Genomic DNA, 25,160 nt, shown 5'->3' on the forward strand with positions numbered 1-25,160 from the left:
TCATTGATCCCCAGCTCTCAAAAGAACGAGCTGGCTTTCGGAAAAAGCAGTGTATATTGACCAAGTTACGTTACTTATATCTGACATACAAAACAGATTTGAAACGAGGCAGAAAGCAATCACAGTCTTTATCAACCTTACAGCTCCCTCTGATACTGTATGGCACCAAAGCCTCAAATATAAACTGCACTCTATGATACCTTGCAAGCTATGCACTTTCATCATGAATGCAATCTCCAACCAAACTCACTACTAGCCAAGGAGAAAAAAGTGGAGTATGAACTCTGAAGAATGGAGTCCCTCAAGGGTGCTAGCACCGATACTTTTCAATGCATATATCTCAGACTTTACCTTTCCAGCATCTGAGTGATGTATGTACTCTAACTATGTTGCCATAGTAGTCCATGGAATTGAGGTTACAGAACTGCAAAAGATACCAAGTACTGACATGGAACTCATAGCTGCCTATTTCCACAAGTGGCACTTAGCGTTGAGCATCAGTAAATTTAATATCATCATTCTTCCACCTGGACAATCATTTAGCCAAGAGAACACAGACTGTCAGAGTAGGCAACCACATCCTTCCCCCAGAGCATACCCCAATCTGTCTAGGAGTCTGTCTAGTTAGACTGTTCCCTTACCTGTAGACACCACATTCAGAAGATCATCAGTAAAGTCTGCGTGGGTAACTGCTTTAAGATGTTTAGCCAGCACATGATGCGGTGCCAATTTCAAAGGGCTCAGAATCACCTCACTCGCAATGGTATATGTCCCAGCAGAACATTACGTTTCTGTATGGTGCAATATTTGTCACACTAAAAAAAACTCAACACAGTACTTAATAGTGAATTGAGACTCATAATGGGCTGTCCAACCTGCATGCACACAGATATACTCCCTGTATTCTTGGGCATTAGATCAAGTGATATAAGAAGATACTAACATCATTACTGGCAATAGAGGCAGCAGATGACAAAAATCACCTGCTCCATCAGCTGTTAACTGAAGACCCAAACAGATGGAGGCTTAGGAGGCTTAAAAGTCATAAACCATTTATACATGAAGCCCACAAACTTCTGGAAGAGATTGGGGATGCTGAACCAAACCTATGGGCAGCAACAGAGTGGGCCAACCACTAGGAAAGATCAGGCCTGTTCCTACAACATTTTATACCAACACCATACAAATCCCCCATTGGGCACAGTCTTGACAGAGAAGCATGGGTCAAGCTAAACAGACTGAGATCTGGATATGGACACTTCAGAAAAACATTTTACAAGATGAACATCTTGGATAGCCCCCTGTGTGAATGTGATAGCAAACAGCATAGCACTTAATGAAAAGTTTTACAAATGCCCAGACAGGGCAGATGGAATCCGCACATTGAGTGATAATACCAGACAGAGATTTGGCTCATAGATTTGGAAGTTGATATCTGGTGCCATATGGGTAGTGTTCTGCATTTTCAGTTTTTATTAAAAAACAAAACAAAAAAACTGGGAATTTTTCGGGGTTTATCTTTAAAACATAAAAAATGGGATGAAATCAGGATAAAAGGAAGAAAAGGAAACAAAATCAGGGAAAAATTGGCAGTGAGGGAGGGAGGAAGTAAGGCTGGGACTAGGGAAGGGGGAGGGGTGCAGTGCAGCCCATTGGCTGCTCCCGGGGCTGCAGTAAGGAGCAAAGCATAAGAAGCTGTCAGGGAAGGGGTGGCTCTTGCTTCTATGCGCCCTCTGGGAGGGCTTGCAGGTCAGGGGGCCTGTGACGGGGCTCTTCCCAGGGGGCGTGCGCCCCTGGATCAGCAACAGGAAGCACATGGTGTCACACCCTGCCTTTCTTCCCTGGCTGCGTTTGTGTCCCTCCTACCTGTTGCAGCAGCTCGTGAGCTGCCCTGGCATTTGCGGGGGAAGTGTCATGCGGCTGGATGTGGTGGAGGAGGGGGGACCTGACCCTGGCACCTCCCGCCCTTCCCAGAGTCAGAGCTGGGAGCCCCGTGCCCCCAGGCAGTGGCTCCGGCCCGACATGGGCCTGTGCAGAGTGACTGGGTGCAGTGCCCCTTTGCAGGGAGTGAGGCCAGGCTCCAGTCACCCTCCCCCAGCCCCCGCACATCCACCACCACCCACCCCCCACTCCGCATGCAGCTGCTGCCGCCACCTACCTCTGGACGGAAACCTGTGCCTCAAGTAACTGGCACTGTGGCACTTTTAGCTTACCGGCACCACCCATTTTTCAGTTCAAATCCCTGTTAACCGTACTTAACACCAAGGCCATTCCTCACACATGCCAGTTAACAGGGGTTTGAACTGAAAAACAGGTGTAAATCAGTGAAAACTGAATGATTTTATGAAATTCCCTGATTTTTTGTTTTTTTTATTTTATTTTTTTTAGATTCCATAGACATTAGGGCTGGAAGGGATCTCTGGAGATCATTAAGTCCAGCCCCCTGCCCCAGGAGCAGTAAGTCAGCTAGGGTCAAAGGATCCCAGCAAGATAAGCGTCCAAGCGCTTCTTAAAGGATTCCAGAGTAGGTGCTTGCACCACCTCTGGAGGGAGCCTATTCCAGGTCTTGGTGGCTCGGATAGTAAAGACGTTTTTCCTTTTATCCAGCCTAAAATGGTCTTGGAGGAGTTTGTGACCGTTGGTCCTTGTCTTCCCTTGGGGCACTCTGGTGAACAGGCGTTCCCTCAGATCCTGACGCACACCCCTAATGGATGTGTCAGTGAAAATCGGTAAAAACTGAGAATGCGGAACACTACCTATGAAAGAGAGAGTGCACAGATCTGCTTCGATGCAGCTTGTCCCCGCTCACCCGAGCCCTTGCTGCAGTGGCCCCGGGAATGGGTGGTGCCAGCTGCCTGCAGCTGTGTTGCACCCCGACCCCCCCAGGGCTCCACTTGTCTCCACTCACCCCACCTCCTGCTGCAGCAGCCCCAGGAGCAGCCTGCACCATGGCACAGGGCAGCCCAGGGCCTGGGGGGGAGCGGCACGTGGCCAGACACAGAGGGGGAGGGACAACCCAACCCCAGCACCAGCACCTCCTGCCTGCGGTCATAGCCAGGAGCCCCATGCCCCTGGGCAGTGGCTCCAGCCCTGCAGGCCTATGCGGATTAGCTGTGTGTAGCGCCTGCTAGAGAGAGCGAGGCTGGGCTCTCCTGCTTGCCCCGCCTGGTAAGGCTCCCAGCATGCGGGGCAGGGCCGCAGCTGGAGCCACCAGGTTGCAGCTGGAACCCACCCAGGAACAATTCCTGTGGCCTCTCCTGCCCAGGGTCAGAGCCGGGAGCCCCGAACCTCCAGGCAATGGCTCCAGCCACCCTTCCTGGGCCCCCTCATGGCCACCGACCCTTTCTCCATGTGTAGCTGCTGCCCTCTCTCCCCCACATCTGACCGGAAACCTGTGCCTCAGGTAACCGGCACTTTTAGCTTACCAGCACCTCTCAGCCATTCCCCACTCATGCCAGTTAACAGGGATTTTACTGTAGCTGGTAAAATTCAATGAACTGAAAAACAGGTGTAAATCAGTAAAAAATGAATAACTTCAATAAAAAAATCAGGAAACTTATTGGCAAAAATCGGTAAAAATTGGAAATGTGGAACATTATGGATAAATGAGAAGGCTGCACCTGCCCATCGCCCCTCTGCTGGGTAGTTATTAAGCCAGTGGCTGGTGGCCATGGTGACACCAGATGACTGCTGAGGAAGTTTTTTGGATTATTGCTAGTTCCTGGGAAGTGAGGAGCCATCAATCAGATACCCGCTGTGAATGATTTTTGTGTGGGTTCTTCATACAGCCAATCTATCATTTTTGAGGGAGGACTCATGACAAGTTTGTTTGCCACCAAGGACAACACTCAAATATGAGAGTGCCGCTGAAAAAGGAATCTTTCCTAACAGGTCTAGACGTTTCTGACATGAAGCAAGAAAACCATTACAGGAAAGGCTCAGTCCTCAAAATGGAGGAGATTCTTGGTGAGAGCAGTCCAACCACGACCTGGACCCAACATAGGCTCAGACGCAAAAGGTCCTTGCTTTCTTACCACACTTTCATTCTGGGCTGCTGTTCAGCTCTAGTTAAAGTTAATTTTGATAGAATTTGGGCTCTTCACCCTCCTGTGCAATTGTATGTGGTCTTCTTACCTGACAGCATCACTGTTTCTCACACGGCTGTTGCACATTTGTCTACTGACTATGGAACTTACTTTTGTTAGGGACCTTGATGTGTTTCTCCTAAATCTCCTGGTGTTTCCTTTGAAACTTTTTTTCAGAATGATTGATAGGTTCTCTCACTATCAACTTTTTCTGGTGGCCAGCTGTGGTTGGAAGAGTGAAAGAACTTCAGGCAGTCATGGTTGAAGATCCCTAAATAACTACGCAGAGTTGACGCAATGTTGAAACCTCAGTGCGTGTTCCATCCTGAGGAGGTGGTTGAATTTCATTTAAAAGCAGTTTGCCTCTCTACTTCCCAATTCCTGTTGTGCTCTAGGAAAGAAGTTACACAGTCTAGATGTCTCTATAGTCTTGTTGTATTACAGGGATGGAACTGAAACCATTCATATGGTCTCTAGGCTTGTTGATAGCCAGCCTGGCCATTCAAAAGGTCAAGTCATTTCATTACAGGAATATCCAGCTTGATACAACAGTCCATCTCAATCTGGTTAGCAGTTGTGTACCACTTCCCCCATTCCTAGATGCTAAGGCTCACTCTACCAGAGCACAACATATTCTGGTTTCTTCAGAAATATTCCAGTGTCCAGAATGTGGAAATCAGCATCACGGAATAAGCCATTTTGGGATCTTACATATTTTTTGCACATTTGGGCCCCTGAAAGCTCTCTATAGCCATGCCATGGCACATGTGCATGGCTGTGGAGTGCTTTTATAAATTCATAGGTTGTAAGGGACTGGAAGGGACCGTGGAAGATCATCAGATCCAGCCCCCTGCACTAGACAGGAAAGACAACTGGGGTCCGGTGACCCCAGCAAGGTGGCCATCCAGTCTCCTCTTGAAGATTTCCAGGGTAGGCGATTGCACCACCTCTGGAGGGAGCTTATTCCACAGTCTGGGCACCCTGACTGCGAAGAAGTGTTTCCTGTTGTTAAGCCTGAAACAGTCTTCCAGGAGCTTGTTGCCATTACTCCTGGCTTTCCCCAAGGGTGCCCTGGCAAACAGTTGTTTGCTAAGCCCTTGATATATTCCCCTGATACAGCTGATTGCACAAAAAAATTAACCCTCCTGTAGCAGGGTACTGTGTGTGCCTGCCACAGGGCCTGGAGCTGGCAGCTGCCAGGTGCCTGATGAGGGCAGCCATTTTGGATCTGGGGCTGCCCATATAAACAGGGCAGCTTGACTGCTGGAGGCCAGGCAGCAACATTGCCTGGCTGCAGGTATCATCTGGAGGTAAGGGAGGAGCTGTAGGGGATGGTCAGGAGGCTCCTGGTTCTGGGTACGATCTAAAACTGCACCCTGCCAGGAGTGGATGGCCTGGTGGGGCTCTCAGTGGCACGGGAGCCCCCAGGAAATGCCAGGCCAGTTACCACCCTGGTGAAGGTGGGTTGGGGCTCCTTAACCCCTAGCCCCCACAACTGGGTGGGTTACCCCTTGTTTGGAGGGTCTGGAGGGCGGACCCTGGAGAGAGAAAAAAGGCCGTAGACTCAGGCCTGTCCGGACTTCCCCTGACTGGTCCATGCTGGGGCCAGGACTGGAAGAGTCAAAGGGCTGGGGGCCCACCACGAGGGACGCCCAAGAGCTGCGGGCTAGAGAGCTGAAGGTCCTGGGGGGGCACCACACCCAAAGGGGAAGCGGTTCAGGGAGCTATGCTGCCCGGTATGAAGGCGGATGATACTGCCTGAGGAGAGGAATCCAGGTGGGGTTCAATTAGGAGGATTCTGGGGCCCTGAGTGGGGGCTGGCGATAATGATAACATCGAGATGCCATCTGTGAGCCTTGGGCTGCAGTGTAGGGGAGGAAAGGAGCCGCAGATAGCGCCCCCTGGCATTGGGGCAGGAAATGGGCAGCCTTCCGCTTAATTACATCATTAACTAATTCCAGCAAGGCATGGCGGGCGAGAAGGTGAGTGGTTAGCCCAGAAACAGGTGGGCGGGCCACAGTGAGATCAGCCTGGAGTAGGCCTCCTGTTACACCTCCTCTAATGAGGTATTAGATGAAGGCCCTCCGCTTTAGAGCACCTTTTCCCTAGGGTTAATTTTTTGCATGTTACAGGCTGGGCTGGCAGTGGGGAAGGGGGAGACGGAGGGATGGAGTAGCCCCGGAGCTGCTGGCTGGGGTTTGCTGCCTGGTTGGAACCGCAGACACACGCTTAAGTATCCTTGGAGCTGTACAAGCAAAATTCCATAACAAGGGGGAGAAAAAACCCCAAAAACAAAACGACCACCTCTCTGTACTTTTCTGGCATAGCAAGCAATGTAAGTTGTGTTGGGGCTGCAAAAGAAGGGGTTGGGTGGCAGGAGGGAGAAAGCAGTCCTGAAGTTGTGAAGTCAAACAGTGATGAGCCTTTTTCACCCCACCCCCCCTTTCTTCTTTCCACTTCTTTTGCAGCAGCACCCCCTCCTGGAGGAGAAGAAAAGGGTCACTGCATCAGTGTTGCAGAAGGGACATACCCCAAACTGCTACCTCATTCCAAACCCACCCTGCAGATGGACTGTACCAGACGGAGCTTGATGCAAGATGGGGAGGGTGATAACTCTGGAACTAAAATTGACCCGAAGGCAACACAGAGCAAGAGTGCCTGGCCAGCAGACAGCACCTACAGCGGCCCAGCAGGCCAGGGATGTGTGAGGGACATTGTGACAGCCTCTGAGAGAGGGCCTGTGCCTGAGAATGGGGCTCTCGGTGAAGGGTCCTCCGGTGGCACTGAGGGAAAAGGACTGGCTGTTAGCATCCTGGAGAAGCCCCTCTGCAGTGCAGGGAAGACTTTGCCAGAAGCGGCTGTGCCTTGTGTGGGACAGAGCACCAGTACTCCTGGTGTGGATGGAGGCTCTGTGGGTGGGGCTACAAATCAGTTTCCTCCCCTCTACATGCCGGGCTTGGAGTATCCAAATTCAACGGCACGTTACCATATCAATCCAGGACTCCAGGGGTTCAACCCTGTGATGGGGGGGAAGCATCCCACCCCTGTGTCCCATCCACAACACTTTCCAGCTCGGGGCTTTCAGCCTAGTAACACCCACCCTAGTGTCTTTCCCCGGTATCGCCACCATCAGGGAATGCCATACCCCTATCAGCCACAACCTCCACCTTCCTACCACCACTACCAACGCCCTCCTTACTATACTTGCCCACAAGGCTACTCGGACTGGCAGAGACCTCTCCATCCCCAGGCCAGCCCTAGTGGGCATCCACCCAGCCATCCAGCTCTGCCCAGGCCTGCCTTCTCTGACAGAGGGAACATGGATAGTCTAGATGGCTCTGAAGCATTGAGCACTGCCCTGGTCTCCCCAAACCAAATGGACATGGCAAGCGCCAAAGAGGTTCCTCCAAGTGATGGGCAGGATCCAGGGCCAGAAGATGAGAAGTCAGAAGACTCCCAGGAAAGGCCAGAGAGTCCCAAAGAGTTTCTTGATTTGGACAACCACAATGCAGCCACCAAGAGACAGAGCTCAGTGGCAGCAGGGGAGTTTCTGTATGGGGCTCCCCCTCCACCTCTGAGTTCTGGGATTGGATTTGGTCCATCTGCTTTCCCTCCCCACGGGGTGATGCTACAGTCTGGGTCTCCTTATGCATCTCGGCATCCAGCCAGTCACTTCCAACCCAGGGCCTATGGATCACCAGTAAATGCTCACCTATCTCATCATCCTGCCATTGGCCAGGCCAATGGCCTATCTCAGGAGGGACCCCTGTATCGCTGCCGGGAAGAGAACATGGGTCACTTTCAGGCCTTACTGATGGAACAGAGAGGTAGTGGAAGTGGCATGGGGGGACCACCTCAGGACATGTATAGACCACCGGGGTAAGATGTTTTCCACAAGAATGAGAGACAAAAAGGGGGTTGTGATGCATGATCACTAGTTCCAGGGGAAAATCACATTTGTAATCTCTTGTTTAAAAGGAAAAACAAATGGTCAGGCTTGGTCTGATGATATGTCTGCCAAATTTTGGGGGAATTTAATGGTAGCTTTTTAAAGCATACAGTAATAATAACGAGGAAGACCTGCTTAGGTTATCCAGTTCTACGCGTCTTCTCAGCAGACGTTGAGAGGCTCAGAGTTATGCAGTCTCATAATGGAGAAGCAGCAGTAGCAGCCTATAATATAAAGTTACAGCTAACTTCCTGTTGTTGTAAACTCCATGTTTCTTTCAGATTTGCTCCCTTTCCTCCCCTCTACATTGCCACCCTAAATTTCCATTAAGAGAAAGTCTCCTTTTTATTTCCTCATATATCCAAAATGAATTGACCTTTGTGCTCTTGCTGAGAAGTGCATTAGTGAGGGAATTAAGAAACAGCTATTTCCCTGTGTATAGAGTATCATAGAAAGTTAGGGTTGGAAGGATCTTCGGGAGGTGATCTAGTCCAACGCCCTGCTCAAAGTAGGGCAATCTCCAACTAGATCATCCCAGCCAAATCTTTGTCTAGCTGGGTTTTGAAAACATTCAAGGATGGAGCGTCCACCCCCTCTTTGGGTAACCTGTTCTAGTGTTTTACTACCCTCCTAGTGAGAAAATTCTTCCTAATATCTAACCTAAACTTCCCTTGCTGCAACTTGAGACAATTGCTCCTTGCTCTGTCATCTGCCACCACTGAGAACAATCTAGCCTCCATCCTCTTTCAAACCCTCCTTCAGGTAGTTGAAGGCTGCTATTAAATCCCCTTTCAGTCTTCTCTTCTCTAGACTAAATAAGCCCAGTTCCCTCAGTCTTTCCTCATAAGTCATGTCTCCCAGCCCCCTTATCTTTTTTGTTGCCCTCACTAGACTCTCTCCAATTTGTCCACATCCTTTCTGTAGTGGAGTGCCCAAAACTGAGCACAGTACTCTAGATGTGGCCTTACTGGTGCTGAATAGAGGGGAATAATCACTTCCCAAGACCTACTGGCAACACACCTACCAATGCAGCCCAGTATGTTGTTAGTCTTCTTGGCAACAAGGGCACACTGCTGGCTCATATTCAGCGTATTGTTCACTGTAACCCCCAGGTCCTTTTCTGCAGAGCTGCTGCCCAGCCAGTGAGCCCCCAGCCTGTCTCAGTGCATAGGATTGCTCCGCCCTAAGTGCAGGACTTTCCACTTGTCCTTGTTGAAGATTTATTTTGGCCCTATCCTCCAATTTATCTAAGTCACTCTGAATCCTAGCCCTGTGCGAAGCGGCTAGTATTCAGTTCGGATTCAGCCGATTCAGGGAACAGTGATTCGATTCGGTGATTCAAATCACTGTCCCAAATCAAACCGGCCTCATCCCCCACCTGCTCTTCCAGCTCTGTCAATGGCTGCCCCACCTGGCCTCAGTGTCCTGGTACTTAAAAAGCCCACTGATGGGGCTGGGAGAGCAGGCAGGGGTTGGGGGGCAGTCAGGGGATGAGGCCTAGCGGGGGTCCCCCCCATGGTCCATCCCCCTCCCCACCCCCTAGTTACTGGCATGGAGCCTAGGTCCAGCTCCCTGCGGCAGCAGGTGGAGACTGCCCGAATCACCAAATCTTTTCCAAATTGATTCAAACCTTTTAATAGGTGTCCCAGTTCAATTCAGGTTCAGAGATTTGGCCGCTAAATCGGGCTGAATGTCCTCTGAATCAAATCAGCAATTGAAGCTTTGCATGGCCCTGCTGTCTACTACTCCCCACAGCTTGGTGTCATCTGCAGACTTGCTGAGGGTACATTCTGTGCCATCTTCCAGGTCACTGATGAAGACATTGAACAAAACTGGCCCCACGACTGAGCCCTGGGGCACTCCACTTGATACTGGCTGCCAACTAGACATTGAGCCATTGATTGCTACTCTCTGAGTCTGATGCTCCAGCCAGTGTTTTATCCACCTTACAGTCCATTCATCCAGCTGGTACTTCCTTAGCTTGCCTGCGAGAATGCTGTGGGAGACTGCATCAAAAGCTTTGGTAAAATCAAGGTACCCCATATCCACCAGTCTCCCCACCTCCATAGAGCCAGTCACCTTGTCATAGAAGGCAATCGGGTTAGTCAGGCATGACTTGTCTCTGGTGAATCCATGTTGATTGTTCCTAATCGCCTTTTTCTTCTCCAAGTGCTTAGAAATAGATACCTTGAGGATCTGCTCCATGATTTTTCCAGGGACTGAGGTGAAGCTGACTGAGTCTGTAGTTCCCTGGATCCTCCTTCTTCCCTTCCTTAAATATGGGCACTATGTTTGCCCTTTTCCAATTATCCAGGATCTCTCCTGATAGCCATGAGTTTTCAAAGATGATGGCCAATGGCTCTGCAGTCACATTAGCCAAATCCCTTGGCACCCTCAGGCACATCCCATCCGGCCCCATAGACTTATACACATCCAGCTTTCCTAAGTAGTCCCTAACCTGTTCTTTCAGCACTGAGGGCTGTTCACCTCCCCAAACTGTGCTGCCCAGTGCAACAGTCTGGGAGCTGACCTTGCTTGTGAAGACTGAGGCAAAAAAGTCATTGAGCACATCAGCCTTTTCTGCATCCTCTGTCACAAGGTTGCCTCCCCCATTCAGTAAGGGAGCCATAGTTTTCCTGATCCTCTTCTTCCTACCAAGGGGATCCTGCCCATGAGTTCCCTGAGCGAGTCAGAGTCTGCTTTTCTGAAGTCCAGGGTCTTTACTCTGCTGCTTTCCATCCTTCCTTTCCTCAGGATCCTGAGCTCACTCATCTCATAATCACTGCTGCCCAAGTTGCCATCCATTACTACATGCCCCACCAATTCTTCCCTGTTTGTGAGCAGCAGGTCAAGAATTGGCTACTCCAGCACTTGGACCAGGAAGTTGTCTCCAACACTCTTCAAAAACTTCCTGGATTGCCTGTGCACTGCTGTACTGCCCTCCCAGCAGATGTCAGGGTGATTTGAAGTCCCCCATGAGAACCAGGGCCTGTGATTGGGGAAACTTCCATTAGCTGTTGGACAAAAGCCTCATTCACCACTTCCTCCTGATCTGATGGTCAATAGCAGACATCTACCATGACATCACCCTTGTTGCTCTCCCCTCTGACCCTAACCCAGAGACTCTCAACAGTGCAGGGGGGCATGACCATTGAGGTGAGAATTGCAAGGTATATGGTCTCGGGGTCAAAGGAAAGGCCTCAGTGACACTAGCATGAAACTCTGCCTGTTGGTTTTGGAAATGAGGTGACTCTAACCAAAAAATTGGATAAATGCCTGTGGCGTGGAGGATGAAAAGACATAGCAGGAGAAACAGGAAACATGGTGCTGAAAAGTGCTGAGAGACAAAGTCTGGTGAATAAGTACAACTGCTTTTTCTAACAATAAATCATCCATGTAAAGAAAAAATTTTTTTTGGAAATGAGCAGTTAAGCCACTTCTCTGCTGTCATTATCACTGATGGAGTCCCTTAACTGCTAATCTCCAAACTATCCTAGCACTGCTCAACCGATTGTCAGTCCCAGCCCTTGCACAGCACTGGAGTTGATTGTTGGTCCCAGCCCTGGGGCTGTAGTGGAGCTGGTTCAAGATTTCAGTGTGATGTCAGGGCAGAGACCAACAGCCAGCAAGCTGTGCTCGTATTTTCTTGGAGCAGTCTGTTGATAACTGAACATGTATTACTTAAGTGCAATTAATACAGTCATTTTGGGTATCTTTACATGTGCTCCAGGGTGGGGTGGAGGGGTGCTTCAATTAGAGCTTTAATTAAAGCATCCACCATGTCTCATGTATTCAGCGTCCCTGCACTTCAAAATGGTGGCAGGGGCACTTTAAAGCTTGTTGAATGCTGAGTACACCAGATGCCAAGGTTGCTGGAGTGTGCTAATTAGCATCCTCCTGCAGAATCAATTAATTGAGTCTGCTCTAACACATGCTAATTAGCATGCACTGGAGCAGGTATTGGACACATGTATAGATGCCCTTTAAGTGCAGTTAACACGTTCTCTAACTGTAATGTGTAACAAGGCCCTCACTCTTTGAAGTGGTTGAGGCGAGGGGGGTGGAGTCCAGTGGAAGGTTGGGCTAACTTTAATGTAATTGAAGTACTTTCTTATATATGTAAATAATCTGGATGTGGAAAGATGATGAGAGTTATTTTCAATGTTTATGTGCTAAAACTCTTTCCATTCTCTTTCTGGCTACAGAATGCAAATACATCAGCCCCAAGCCCCCTTCCCGAAGGTGCCTATAGCAGCTATGTCCCGAGAGGAGCTGCCACCACAGAAACCATCAGCATTGCCTCTGGATCAAGTAAGAGCCACCAAAGAAAAAAGTTCAGATGAGAATTTTTCTCTTCCCTGATTAAAAAGTAAAATATTTGAAAGTGGGTTTAGAATGGGGGGAGGTAAGGAAATCTATTAAGTATTGGCAGGGAAGGAGGGGTGAAATGACATATGAAGGGGATCCTAGTAATCATAACTGGATCCCTGATTGCAGATATTACCTGGGACCAACTCTCCTGTTACAAATATTATGTAAATGAGGGAGCTTTTTCTTTGTACCCTCCCTCCCACCCCCTGGTAAACATTAAATTTTTTTCCCCTTTTTCCAGAGCTAGTCCACAGAGGGAAGAACCCTGAGAAAATGAAAGCCACATGTGATTTGGACAAGGGGAAAAGGGTTGGACTCCGCAATCCGTAGCAGCACATAGCTTCCAGAGTCACATGGAACATGATGCCATGATGGCTTTTGTGTTTTTAAACATGGAGTAGTTGTGGGTCCATGGCCAGCTGAATGACTGATCTCAACAGCACAGAGGAAGCATCTCAAACTGGTGGCTTTTAAGACTGAGGACTGTCTCTTGTTCAGGGTTTGAAGGGTTTGGGTAGGGAGGTATGGGGATTGAAATTTTCATGAACTGCTAAACTCAGGTATATTTTTTCAGGGTGGAAGAGGATGATGATGGAATTTACTTGTAGTATTAATGTGTGTGTTTGGAGCTGCATCCAGTTTACAGAATTTACCTGTTGCCTTTTTAAATAAATTTTTGTTGTTGGTGAATGTATTGTACATAATGGGGGGAGGGGGTGGGGCCCAATTTGTAGTGGGCATAGCACTGGGGTGATCCTTAACTGTTTACAATCATGTCACACTGAAATCTTTCAGTCTAGGGCAGTGGGGGAAGATGATGGAACTGTTTGTAATTTTTTTAATCTTCCCCACCCTCGTTCCAGTACTCTGAGGCTGAGACACTACTCTTGAATTGATCGCAGGGATTTCTCAGGAGCAAAACATGGCACTCCACTCTCTCATCCACAGGTTGAGTGCACTTCCAGCTCCTGTCATCATGGGGAACAAGTAAACCAGGACCAGGAATTGAAACCAGGACAGATCTCATGGCATTGCCCCCTAGACCAGAGTAGCAACCTTGCCTGACAATTGTGATCCCAGTCATTCATGTCTCAGAACATTGCAGATGGTGCTCTGTGCTTCAGTTGAAGCAGTGCAGTTTGAAGACGAGGTCATGGAGTAGTATCATAAAGTTAACTTTGTTGGAGCAAATACGGTGCTAGCATGTAACACCTCCCAGAACAGAGAGAGGAATAGAAATGTTCCCAGTTTTCTCTCAGAGCAATTTTGCTGTTCTTGCCTCCTGATACCAGCAAAGCAGCAACAGATGGATAGTCTCTCGTAATTCCTGACAACTCCAGCTTATGTGTGGGATAGGAGCATGAAACTGCTTTAAGAGAAGGATCCGTCTGATCTTTGCAAAGAATTTTTCCAACTGAGGCCCCAACTTTGACATTTGCAAGTTAGTAGATAAGGGTGAGTTGGAATTTTTTTTTTTTTCTAGATAAAATCATTAAGTGTGGCATTTGGGAGAAGAGCAAGACTGCCTTAGGTTAGTGCAGTAGATTTTCCTGACAAGAGACATGGATTTAAATGTAGCTTTAATTTAAAAGTTAAATGAGTTTGGTAGATTTTCACCTATGCCTTTAGAGAGAGATTTTTGTCCATTTCATAGGAAGCTACCAAACAGGCAGACAGATTGGCATTAGGAGCTAATAAGGTGATGTTGTATAGCAAGACTGAGGTATACTGGTGAAACTATATAGATCTCTGGTATTGATAACAGGGTGTGGTGCTGGTTAGAGTTGAGGGTATGTCTCTGCAGTGAGAAGGGGTAATGATAGCAATGAAGATGTAATAGCACAGGCCTGAGCGTGTTCTAGCAATCGGAGTATGTAACCACTTTGCTTGTTAGCACGTAGTTGGTACCATTGCATCTTTTATGCTATAGTTAGATGTGCTGGGTAGATTGCAATTGCACCTTCATTTGCTGGGTTATCATGCCTTTAGCGTCCACCAGCAGTCTTTTCCAAATCAATACCAGAGTCTCTGAAATGCATCCTCTGAGTATGAAGTATTTTTGCCTAGCCCCTGTGGCATTACTAGATTTGTTCAGAGCTCTGGTGAGTAACAAAAACCCTAAACTTAAAAAAAAAAAAAAAAAGCATTCTTTTAACTATGAGGATGAGGAAAGACTAACATTTTAATACTATGCTTACTACGCATCCTTTCTGTTCTGTTGCTTTTTACTGCTCATAGTACAGACTGGGGTTACAGGCATTTTCGAAGCCCTGTGCCTGCAAGCATAACAAGAGTGTAATTGCACCCCTTAATTTTTGTGTACTCTTACCTAGATGCAGGTTGCTGTAATTTTATTCCCACTAGAGTCACAGAAATAGTGTGTGGCAAGGATATTTATAGCACACAGTTATCTTTTCTCCATGTTCACGTGAGTGGTGTCTGTTCACTGTTATAACAACGCTCAGATTATTTAGTTCATGCCCAAACCTAGTCCTGTAAACAAATTATAGCAAAGCTTCTGTGAAAGTTCTTTCACAGATCTCATTATGCAGAACATTGATTTGGCCAAGTTGGTCTTAATTGTTTGGTTTTTTTTAAATTATATTCCGCAAACAAGCAGCAGCTATTCCTGGTAGTGTGGTGTTGGTTGGCGCACAGGATATATTGCTTCTCACTAGAATGAACGGGAGTCGAGTAGTATCTTCCCATTCAAAACACACTTGGCCCTATTCACTGACTAGAAATACTGAAACAGTGACAAATATTTATTAAAAATACAGATATATTCAAATTTCCAGATGATAAATCTAGGAAACACTTTTAATACATCAGTTGCTTCTGCTCAGAAAATACCTTTCAGCTCATTTTAAATGGAAAGAACATTTAAAAACCAAGGAACTCTGTGGCAAAGTATTCTTTGAAACTCTGGAAACTGAATTAATTTTCTACAAACAACTCCTGTCCTACCAGAATATGCCCTTCACTTGGTTGGCAGTTATCCCAAATGTTGAAAATACTTCTCAAATTACTATAAGCTCTCTGTCATTCTTTGTGGATCAGGAAAGTTTGGAAGCTATGGAGAATGCAGTGAAGCACTCTGTGGGCCTGCAGCAATGAAAACTGGGTCCTAGGGGTGATCATAGTGTATATGGATGGTCGGGTGTCAGTCTGATAACAAAAACAGTGGTGCTTTGGACAGGGTCATGGAATGGAAAGTAGTGGCAGGTGTTTTGAACACCACGTGCATTAAGTGTGAAATGAAAATACTGTCATCTCTTGACCTAGTGGAGATGATGTGGAGGGGAGGGAAGGAACAAATGTGAGCTACATATGGACAAGAGACAGGATTTTGTAGCCGATTCATTCTAGGAAGGTCTCTGGTTGGGTAAGTGGCTCCAGTAGAATGTATAGTTTATATATAATCAAAGCATTGGCTACAGTTGTGATGGCCCATGATTTATGTTAGAAATGTACATAAAGGAACCATGATTAGGATATAGGAGCAGGATGTACCAGGTATCTTAGAAAGAGAAAGCTGTTTGTTGAGTCTTCATTTCTGATTATCAAGCATTTTGTAAATAGATGTTAATTTTATTACAGCACTGTGGAATCCCAGTAAAGTATCAGGACTTCATCTCACTAGGCACTGTGTGCCCTGTTTGTAACTTACTCACTCCCTGCCCTACAGGGCGTGCAGTGAGCAGGATGGGAATCAAAGAGATGGAAGGGACCCTGCAGGTCATCTGGTGTCTCCCCCTACAAGTGCAGGTATGCACATCCTAAATCATCTTTGATGCTTATTCAGTCTCCTCTTAAAGTCCTCCAGTGAAAGAGATTCCACAACTTTCCTGAGCAATGTGTTCCACTGCTTTACTGTCCTAATAGTAAGGAAGTTTATCAAGAGATATAGTCAAAATCTACTTCTGCTGCTAATTAAAGCCATTGCTTTGTCCTACCTTCTGTGGTAAGGAAGAACAGTTGTTCCACCTCTTCTTTATGGCAGCCTTTCAAATATATGAAAACTGCAATCATCTCCCCCTTAAGTCTCCTTTCTCTGAGAATAATATGCCTGGCTCACCCTTTCCTCCTGTGGCTTGCCGCCTTAACCCCATTATCATTTTTGTTACCTGCATCTGGACCCTCTCTAATTTATCCACATCCTTCTTAAAATATGGAGTCCAGTTTTCTTTCACCCTGTATTTGTGCATTTGATTTATTCTTCCAACTAATGTTGCACCCTACATTTTTCTGCAGTGAACTTTATTCTCCTCTTTCTAGTCCAGCTCTCCAATCTGTCAGGATCATTTTGAATTCTACTCCTGTCCTCCAAAATGTCTGCAATCCTTCCCAGTTTTGTCATTGGCAGACTTGATTAGAAAGTGCTCTCTTCTCCTATCCAGGTAATTAATAAACGGACTGGGGACAGACTCCTGGGAAACTCGATTGAAATCTGCCGCTCTGAGATTTGATTCATTTTAATACCCTCTGTTTGCAGTTATTGAGCCAATTATGTATCCATCTTACAGTAATTTTATGTAGCCTGCAATATCCATTTTACTTATGTTGAATGAGACTTTATCAAAAGCCTCCAAGTTGGTTTGGCACAGTGTGCTCACAGCAAATCCATGCTGGCTGCTAGTGATCAGCTTTTCCTCTTCCAGGTATTTACAAATTGACTATTTTTATAGTTTGCTCTGGTAGCTTCTAGGGTATTGAACTTCCAAGCTGACCAATCTATAACTCTCCAGATCCTCCTTTTTCCTCTTGTTAAAGATGGGCACTATTTTAGCTCTTTTCCAGGCCTCTGAAACCTCTCCTGTCTCCTCCACCTTTAAGACCTTACTTTCTCATATACCTGGTGCCTTCAAATCAGATGCACACGTTGTTTTGGGAAGTCAGAATGAAGAAAAAAAGATTTTTCCTTTTGTGGCTGAATGCTAACTGCAGGGGATACTGACCACAAATGCTGTGGGGGCGTTAATACTATAGCTCTGTCCTTGAAAGGTGAATTCTGTCCCCTCTTTCCTTGAAGCTGGCAGAGAAAGAAGCAGCATAGCAATCATCTTGCAGTAGTGTCTGCTTGTTTCTGTTCTTTCTTGCTTCTATTCCAGCAAAGAAAAATGTACTTTCCTTGCTCAAGACACACATCCCAGTTTTGGAGGGATGATTCTAGGGAAAAGGGTATTTGTGGTATGCAAGTATGGTAATATTGCCAGTGGTTCTTAGATCCCTTCTGCCAGTTCCTTCAGGACCCTGAGATGAATTTCATCAGGCCTGCCAACTTAAATTCAAATTAAACAAAAATTCTCTAATGCTGTCTTTAATTACCATGTTGCTTGGCCTTTCCTTTTCTTTGTCTTTATTATTTTTGTGAGCTGTGTGGTTGCAGCTTTTTGTGAAAACTAAGGCAAAGTAGTAATTGAGCAATTCTGTTCCCCATACTGCTTGTATTTGCATACATACATTTGTGTACATGCATTTGCATTTCGACCTTCTCGTTTTCCTCTTGCACCTCTTCTTGCTACTCCTTAGCTCTTTTAGTCCTTCCCTAGCATTAGTTGTCTTCTCTTTGTTCTTTTCCTTCTAACTTAAATACCTTGTGGCAAGAGGGTTTTGTCCACCATCCTCGATACAACTTAAATTAAAACCCTGCTTATTAAGTTAACCAGACAGTACCCAGAGATTCCTGTTTTCCCAACCAGTGGTAGACAGAAGTGATTTGTAGGCATGGTATCAGAAGTAGAAGAAATGCAACTTCTAATTTAAACTGTCTTTTCTCAAGCATCTGACTTCTAATCACTGCAGTGTTTACAGTTAACTTTTTAGCAAAAATCCAGTGGGCCCCCATGCTCCCTCTTTGGAACCCCAAGTCCTAATGTAACATAAATAAGCAAGCAGTCGATTCTTATTTAGAAAGCATGTTAAGCCAATCACGTATGAAAGCATTCTGAGAACGTTTTGCTGTAATTCTAGATTTGGTGTAAAAACAAGGCCACATAATGTTTAGAACAAATATTGTACAGACAGACTCTTGGAAAATGTTTTGCATTCACAAGACACTCTGTGAAACCTCTTTCCTTTCCATTGGATCAGAATGCATTTTGGCCTGTGTAGCTTGGACTTGTTGATCATGAGGTTGTATGTCACCTCTGTAAAAAGTATGCCTTGCTTTTTTATTTTAAGTGGCCCCAGCACAGTTGTATACACTATCCCAGGGGTCTTGGTCTTTTTGTTCCTGTGGATAGTATGTAGTGTTTGCTATCTCCATAGACTTGCTGTCATTTATGTGAACTCCAGCACACGGATCTTGGTGGAACTCCTGCATTTGGCAGCACCTTAAACTTTACATGCCCTGGCAATTCAAATAAGAGTATTCTGAAGTCTGCTGTCTTTGGCTGCAAGCTGATTAAGCTACATCCAATGCAGTTTGGAAGCCATGAACTCTTTGTGGAATCAGTGATAATATAACTACAGCAAAAGCTCCGTTAACTGGCACCTTACAAGCTGGCATGCTCTATTAACCAGCATGCTGGCTTGTAAGGTAAAGTGAAACCGGAAGTGCCCACCATGGCACTTCCGGTTTCTCTGAGCCCCCATGGCCCAGGGCAAAGTGGGAGAAGCAGCAGCCCAAACGGGCAAAGACGCCTGCTTGGGCCTCTCAATTAACCAACATATTTTGTTATCTGGCATCCCCCAGTCCCGGGGGATGCCGGATAACAGAGCTTTTACTGTATTAATTTCAAATTGTACCTGTCAGACCACCCCAAAATAGTTAAAAGCACCAGTCCCTTTTACAAATTTACAGTTTCTAGGCCAAGCTTGGTGACTTCAAAAGATGTAAAGAGACTTGTTGCAAAAGTAGACCTTCCTGATTTTCTTGTTCAGCAGTTACACCTGACAAATTCAGACACAGTTCTCTTAACAGGAGCCTTATGGGTAGTGCAGTTTGGAAAATCTGGATTGGAGGCTTGGAGAGGTATCCAAACTGATGGTTTAACAGAAAGCTAGTCACAGCTCTAGCAAAGGAAAGGGGGGGGCTTCCATTTTTGTGAAAACTAGTTCCCCTCCAGCTTGTCTTCATTCACTCCTCTATTAAAAAAGGCTATAATTAAGCAATAGCCTGTTGTATTTTCTCTTCTGCTATTCTCAGTCAGCTGTGTCTCTTTATTGCTATGTCCTCAGTTTCAAGGTAGAAGTGTGGAGACACTCTGGGGGTTGCCTTCCCTGCATTGTGTAGCAGTATTTCTGGCTGGGGTGGGGGACATGTGGAAGTGAGGAGGGGATGATGCTGAACAAAGTCATGCTTAATGGTAAATCAGCAGTCCCTTTTATCCTAAGGGTCCCTCAGAATGAACAATAGTACGAGTAATGGTGTGGGTGCTAGTGGTTTCTGTTGTCCCAGAGCAGCAGTGCAGCTGGATCTGTTTTCATGGTGATGTCATCCTGTAAAAGTTTTTACTGGAGCCCACTGGTGTAGAGGGCTAGTTGTCATAGCATTTTTGTTCTGCTTTGTGCATGGCATGAGGGTTTGAACAGCAGCAGGTGTGTGAACACTGTAGTCTCTGTAAGGCTGATATTAAGAAGGCAGGTTATGAAAAGTGGTGGTGCAGCTGCAGGTCATGTGACAGGCTTTTAAAAGCTTGTCCTAATTGTAACCAAGAAGGCGTCTGTCTCACACTGACCTTCAGCCTTTCCCCATCTGTATCTGTTTAACATACAGATGGGGTAAAACACATTCCAGTTTTGCAGGTCCCCTGCCGGCCATGCGGAAGGAAAGTACTTTTAACTGGCACATAATGATCCTAGCTAGAATGCTGTTGTTCTCTCTTTACTCTTTGCTTCCCACCTCCCTTCCACCCCACCATTTGGAAGGAGAATTAAAAAAAACAACCCAGAAAAAACCTCTCCTCTTTTCCAAGTGTCTTTGAATGAGAGAGAGGAGAACTGGATTAATTCAGTCCCCTGTACATGGGGGAGTCAGGTCAACGTGCATTTTGACTTGGGAATCAGGATGATCTAAGCGTGCATTCCAAGTTGTAACCTTTTGGCAGCACTCCTTCCCTTAGCTACTGGTTCTTGCTTGCTGTAGTGAAGTGGTGAGATGTTGTAGCAATACGGCCAACGGTGCACTGATTCATGTCACCTACCAGTTTTCTGTACTTCCACTAGGGAAGTTCTTCCCTCTTTTGATACAGATGGAGCTCATCACAGAGGTCAAGGGGAGAAAGCCAGGTGTGTAGGGAGAGCAAATAGGAGTTGGTTCCATCGCTTGAAGGGGGTGTACGTTTGGCACATGGCCATTATTCAGGGCTGAGTATAAATTTGGATTTGATCCCTATCAAAGGAAAGAGAGAACCATCTAAAATCCTGCCCTTTATTGCTGAAAAACCCAAGAAATGGGTAAATTTGAAGATGAATCTTTTTCATGACACAGTGATGGTTGTTGAGATCCTTTGGCCCTTGTGCAAGCAATCAGGCTAGATAATCCTAATGATTGCCTCTGGCTATAACATCAGTGAATTGAGGAGAGCTGCCAATTGTCTAACGTATTTGAATGGACTCAGTAGGTTGACCTAAGTAGGAGGGGTGGCCTACCTTGGTGATTGCCAGATACCTCCCTGCCCTTTTGAATCTAAGCTCTGTGGCTTTCCCCTGTTGTGCATCAGCATTTTCCCTCTTCCTACTCCTTCATTTCAAGCCTCTTTCACTCTGCAGGCTTCACTGCAGCTCTGGACTGGTCACTGTGAAATACTCAGAGTAGAGCTCTTATGACTAATGGGAGTGGGGGGCTGATCCAAGAAATATGGGAGCCGCCCCCTTTACACATGCACTTTTACACATGCTCCGAGGGCTGGGGGTGCACAGCTCTTTAATTAGAGCAGCTCTGAGTGCCAGTCTAATTATGCCGCATCGAACAAGCTTTAGTTCAAGCACCCCCGCTGCCATTTTTAAGCACTGAGATGCTGATACACGAGACACAGGAGGCTGCTGGAGCATGGTAACTACCACACTCCAGCAGACTTGATTCACTGAGTCTGATCTGACGTGCTGGAATTCCAGTGTGTCGGAGCAGCCTCTGCACTCATGTACAAGTGCCCTGTGTATACACACACACGCACAGTTGGCCTGAACTCAGCATTGCTTGTCTCACTAAAATTAAGCTGCCTTTGGAAGCAAATGAATGCCCTTCCTGCATAGCCCTAAGGAACTGCTCCTGAGGGGGAATTGCTTGTTCTTTGTCCCCAGACTGGTTTCTCTTGGATTCCCAAACTTCATGGTGCTTGACATTTCTTTTTCCCCCCTTCCTTCCTCCTGCCTTGATGACAGCTTAGGTTTAAAATGTATTGTGCTCACCTACCATGCTTGTACCTCCTCCTTACTTGATAGATTGATATATGTAGCTACCTGAGTTCATCAGCAATAAAAGCATACATGGTGAGGCAGTTTTGTCCTTTCCCTTCGGTTAGAGGGAGAGGTCAACCATGAGGTTAGGTGCACTGTAGGACTCCACTGACCACAATCTGGGTTCCTCTTGTCTGTTGCTGACGAATACCCTGATGCATAAAGGCATTGATGTGCTGTCTCTGCTGCCGCAGTAAGTACTGCTTTGGTCCAAGCAGCCAACTGAGACCTGTTTACTGCCCTGCATTGAGAAGGGAAGGAAAGCAAGGAGGTTGACAAGGACAGGCATTTTCTGTAGACTAGTTCTAGACAGAAGAGTGTGGTGGAAGGGGGACCCCTGCCTGCTGCTGAAACACATTGTTCTTTCTAACCCTCGGCTTCCAGCTACAGTTAGGTGCGTATTATATGTTGGGTTGTCCAGGAACTGAGGCCTGCCTGCTACAGTTTGACTTTGCATTGAGGGGAGGTTAGGAAGTCCTTGCTCCTCTCTCCTTTCAAAATTGGGTTTTTGGGACATGTTGGGGATTGTGTATTATTGTAAGTTTGTAAAGAATGTAATTTGTCTGTCTGAGTCTGAGGGTGAAGCATGGGGCTTTTCTCTTTCTGGGAAAAGCTGTTTTATTTTATTTTGGGGAGCGGGTAGGGAGGCAGTGTAACAGCAGTTGCAACTGCTTCTGAGCAACGAGACTGAATTGCTGCTGCAGCAGAGACCTCCAACACCAAACTGTGAAAATAACTCTGTACCAACTCCACGTGCTTCGGGGGAATCTGACATGCACTGGGCTGCACGCTGCAGCATTGGCAGGAGTGCAGGACTTGTTTGCAGGCCTGGCCTTGCTTGTTCTAAATTCAGTTTGAAATGAAGCTGGTCAACTGTCTGTGCTGCAACAAACTGACTGTGCAGGAAAAGCTCAGCATTTCTTTGTAGAGGTTGCATTTGATATCTTAAAAGCATCCAATATAAGAATAGCTTCTGATGAATTCCTCCCCTAACTTCCCACATGTTCCTCCCCCACCCCGGCTGGGGCTCAGGTACCTCACTCTGCTGCCTTCTCCGTTGCTCCTGGTAGCCCTGGTCATAGTTTCCCCTGCCTATGGAGCACAGTGTCAGGGATCCTTTTCTCTCCTGCTGCTGCAAAGCTGTGTGAACTTTCCTGGTCAATACTGGAAAGGGGAATGCTATTTATTTTTATATTGTGTATATTTTGTCTTGGTCTGCTGATTACCTTTGTTCCCCGAGAGCGACAGTTACCTCAATAGTTAGTTTAATACTGTGTGTTTGGGTAATTTTTTTAAGAACTTTTTTAAAAGCTTGATCCTTGGTGGTCTGTAGATTTATTTCCATATAAACTGGTTATTTTGTATAAAGTACATTCTTAAAATAGCAACCACCCTTGCTCTGTGTGTGTGTGTTTTGTTGCCTCCTGAATGGTTTCCTGTGTATTTGTATAGTTGACAGAGGTGCTTCTTGTACAAAGGCATTTTGAGCTGTAATCCTGAAAATCCTAACACCTGGAAATGTCCTGTAGATCATTTATACAAGAGTATCTACCAAAACTCATTGGCCACCTTCTTGGGATTTCCTCTTCCTAATGCCGCTGTCTGCATAAGAATTCTCTGGGTCTGGAAATTAAATGGCATCAGCTGTCCACCATGAGCCACTATAGGACCAGTCTCTCAACTGTTATGCTCATCTTTTTTTTGCTCCAGTCAGTTTTAAGTCTAAGTAGTGTGATGGGAGACCCACACTCTCTCTTTCCAGACCCTCCTTTCTCTGAATAGAAATGAAAGCAAAACAATCGTTATCAAAGTTGGCTTTACAGTTATTGATCAAACAACGCTCTCCGCAAGAATAAGAGCATTTCTTCTGAAGGTCTGTAGAACCTTCCAAATAGTGACTTAGCATCATGTGGATGTTGCCGTTGGCTGCACTTTCAAGATGGAAAAATCAAATTTTAGAACAATTCAGCCAATTTTTTGGTTTCTGGCAATAAAAACCTATCTCCCGAGTCTCCTACGCTATCTCTGCTCCTCGTATAAGTGCATATTGCACCCATTGACTGAAAGAAGAACTTTTTACTTGATAATATAAGTTAGTGACAACTCGCTATATTATTATTCACCACCTTAGTTGTCTCATGTGCTGGCACCTTGCACTTAAACCCACAGAAGCTTGTGCCTTTTGCTGACAGGACATTCAGAGAGCCCCAAGTCATGAAGCAAGGGATAACATGATAAACAATAGTTCTACAGCAAGGGTGGACGAAACATCGATGAGTGTCAGAACTCCCTTTCCAGTTGCTGCTGTTGCCATCTGGCCACCTCTCTGTGATGCAAGGTAGGAGCAATGAGCAGACAATGTGCTTCTCCATTGGAGTCTTGGTACGTCATAGTTTCTAAGGCTGTAGGATGAAATCTGTTCCTCTGAGGAGAAGGTGGGTGTGAGCAGGGGTGGATACAGAGGGGGTGTGGTGATGCAGATGCATCCCTCTTAATTGCTGCTTTACTTAGCTGCATTGAGGAAGCCTGACATACTTAGTGCCTTGGAGGGGGAGGCACAAGCTGGTAGAAGGGAGATGGGGGAGGAGCAGTCAGAGAGAGAGGGATAGGGTAAGCAGTAGGAACTATGGTAGGGCTCCAAGACTTCAGGGCACATGCTGCTCCTGGTAAAAGTCCCAACCCTCTTTCCACCCTCCCCACCACATGGCCAGTGCAGCTGTTGCCCTAGTCGGTGAACTGTCGGTACTGAAGTCAGGAGGGACTGGGGTAAGTGACTGGGCTGGGCTCCTGGGAGCCAGGACTCTGGATGAAAGTCCTGTCCCCTCTTGCTCCAGCCCCCCACCTTCCAGTGCAGCTGCTGCAATGGAAGAGCAAACTGCCCACTCTGAAGCCAGCAGGAAATGGGTTAAGCAGCCTGGGGTCCTGAGCCATGCTCTTCACAGTGCAGCTCTTCCATGTGCATAGTAGGCTGGGCTACCTGCACCAAGCCCATGCAGATACATGAAGAACAGTAGTGAAAGCCTGGGCTTGCCTTTTAAGGTAGCACTTCAAGATGGCCCAGACCATATATCTGTGCATTCTTCTTCTCTACATTTCTGCAGTGCTGTATCCTATAGATTTTAGTTAGGTTAACTACAGTATTTACTGTTTTCCAGGCAAGCATTTTTGTGATAAGTTTATTGGAGCAGCTGTAGAGTTGGGAGAGCTGTTGGACAAACTTCTAGGCATCATGTGCCCTTTCTCAAGTCACCTTTATCCAACAGCTCTCCCAACTCTACAGCTGGTACAATAAACATACCACAAAAAAATCTGTGTCAGAGACTTAAAAGTTGGCTTTGTTCAACAATGGGTGA

General features: G+C 46.5%; 1 protein-coding gene across 2 annotated transcripts in view; it reads left to right on the forward strand.

Moving 5' to 3' along the window:
* LOC102576677 (chromatin remodeling regulator CECR2) overlaps nucleotides 1-23,203 on the forward strand; it is a 143,652-nt gene extending 120,449 nt beyond the window's left edge. Inside the window, exons 17-19 of one of the 2 annotated variants that reach the window (XM_014609215.3) lie at nucleotides 6,554-7,964; nucleotides 12,240-12,345; nucleotides 12,647-23,203. In XM_014609215.3, the coding sequence (XP_014464701.2) occupies nucleotides 6,554-7,964; nucleotides 12,240-12,345; nucleotides 12,647-12,652 (1,523 nt within the window). In that variant the 3' untranslated portion in view covers nucleotides 12,653-23,203. The remainder of the gene's footprint in view (nucleotides 1-6,553; nucleotides 7,965-12,239; nucleotides 12,346-12,646) is intronic. The other variant, XM_014609221.3, reaches the window with a different exon arrangement.
* The last annotated feature ends 1,957 nt before the right edge of the window (nucleotides 23,204-25,160 follow it).

The sequence above is a fragment of the Alligator mississippiensis genome, chromosome 4 (genome assembly GCF_030867095.1).
Source record: "Alligator mississippiensis isolate rAllMis1 chromosome 4, rAllMis1, whole genome shotgun sequence".
Classification (NCBI taxonomy): Eukaryota; Metazoa; Chordata; order Crocodylia; family Alligatoridae; genus Alligator; species Alligator mississippiensis.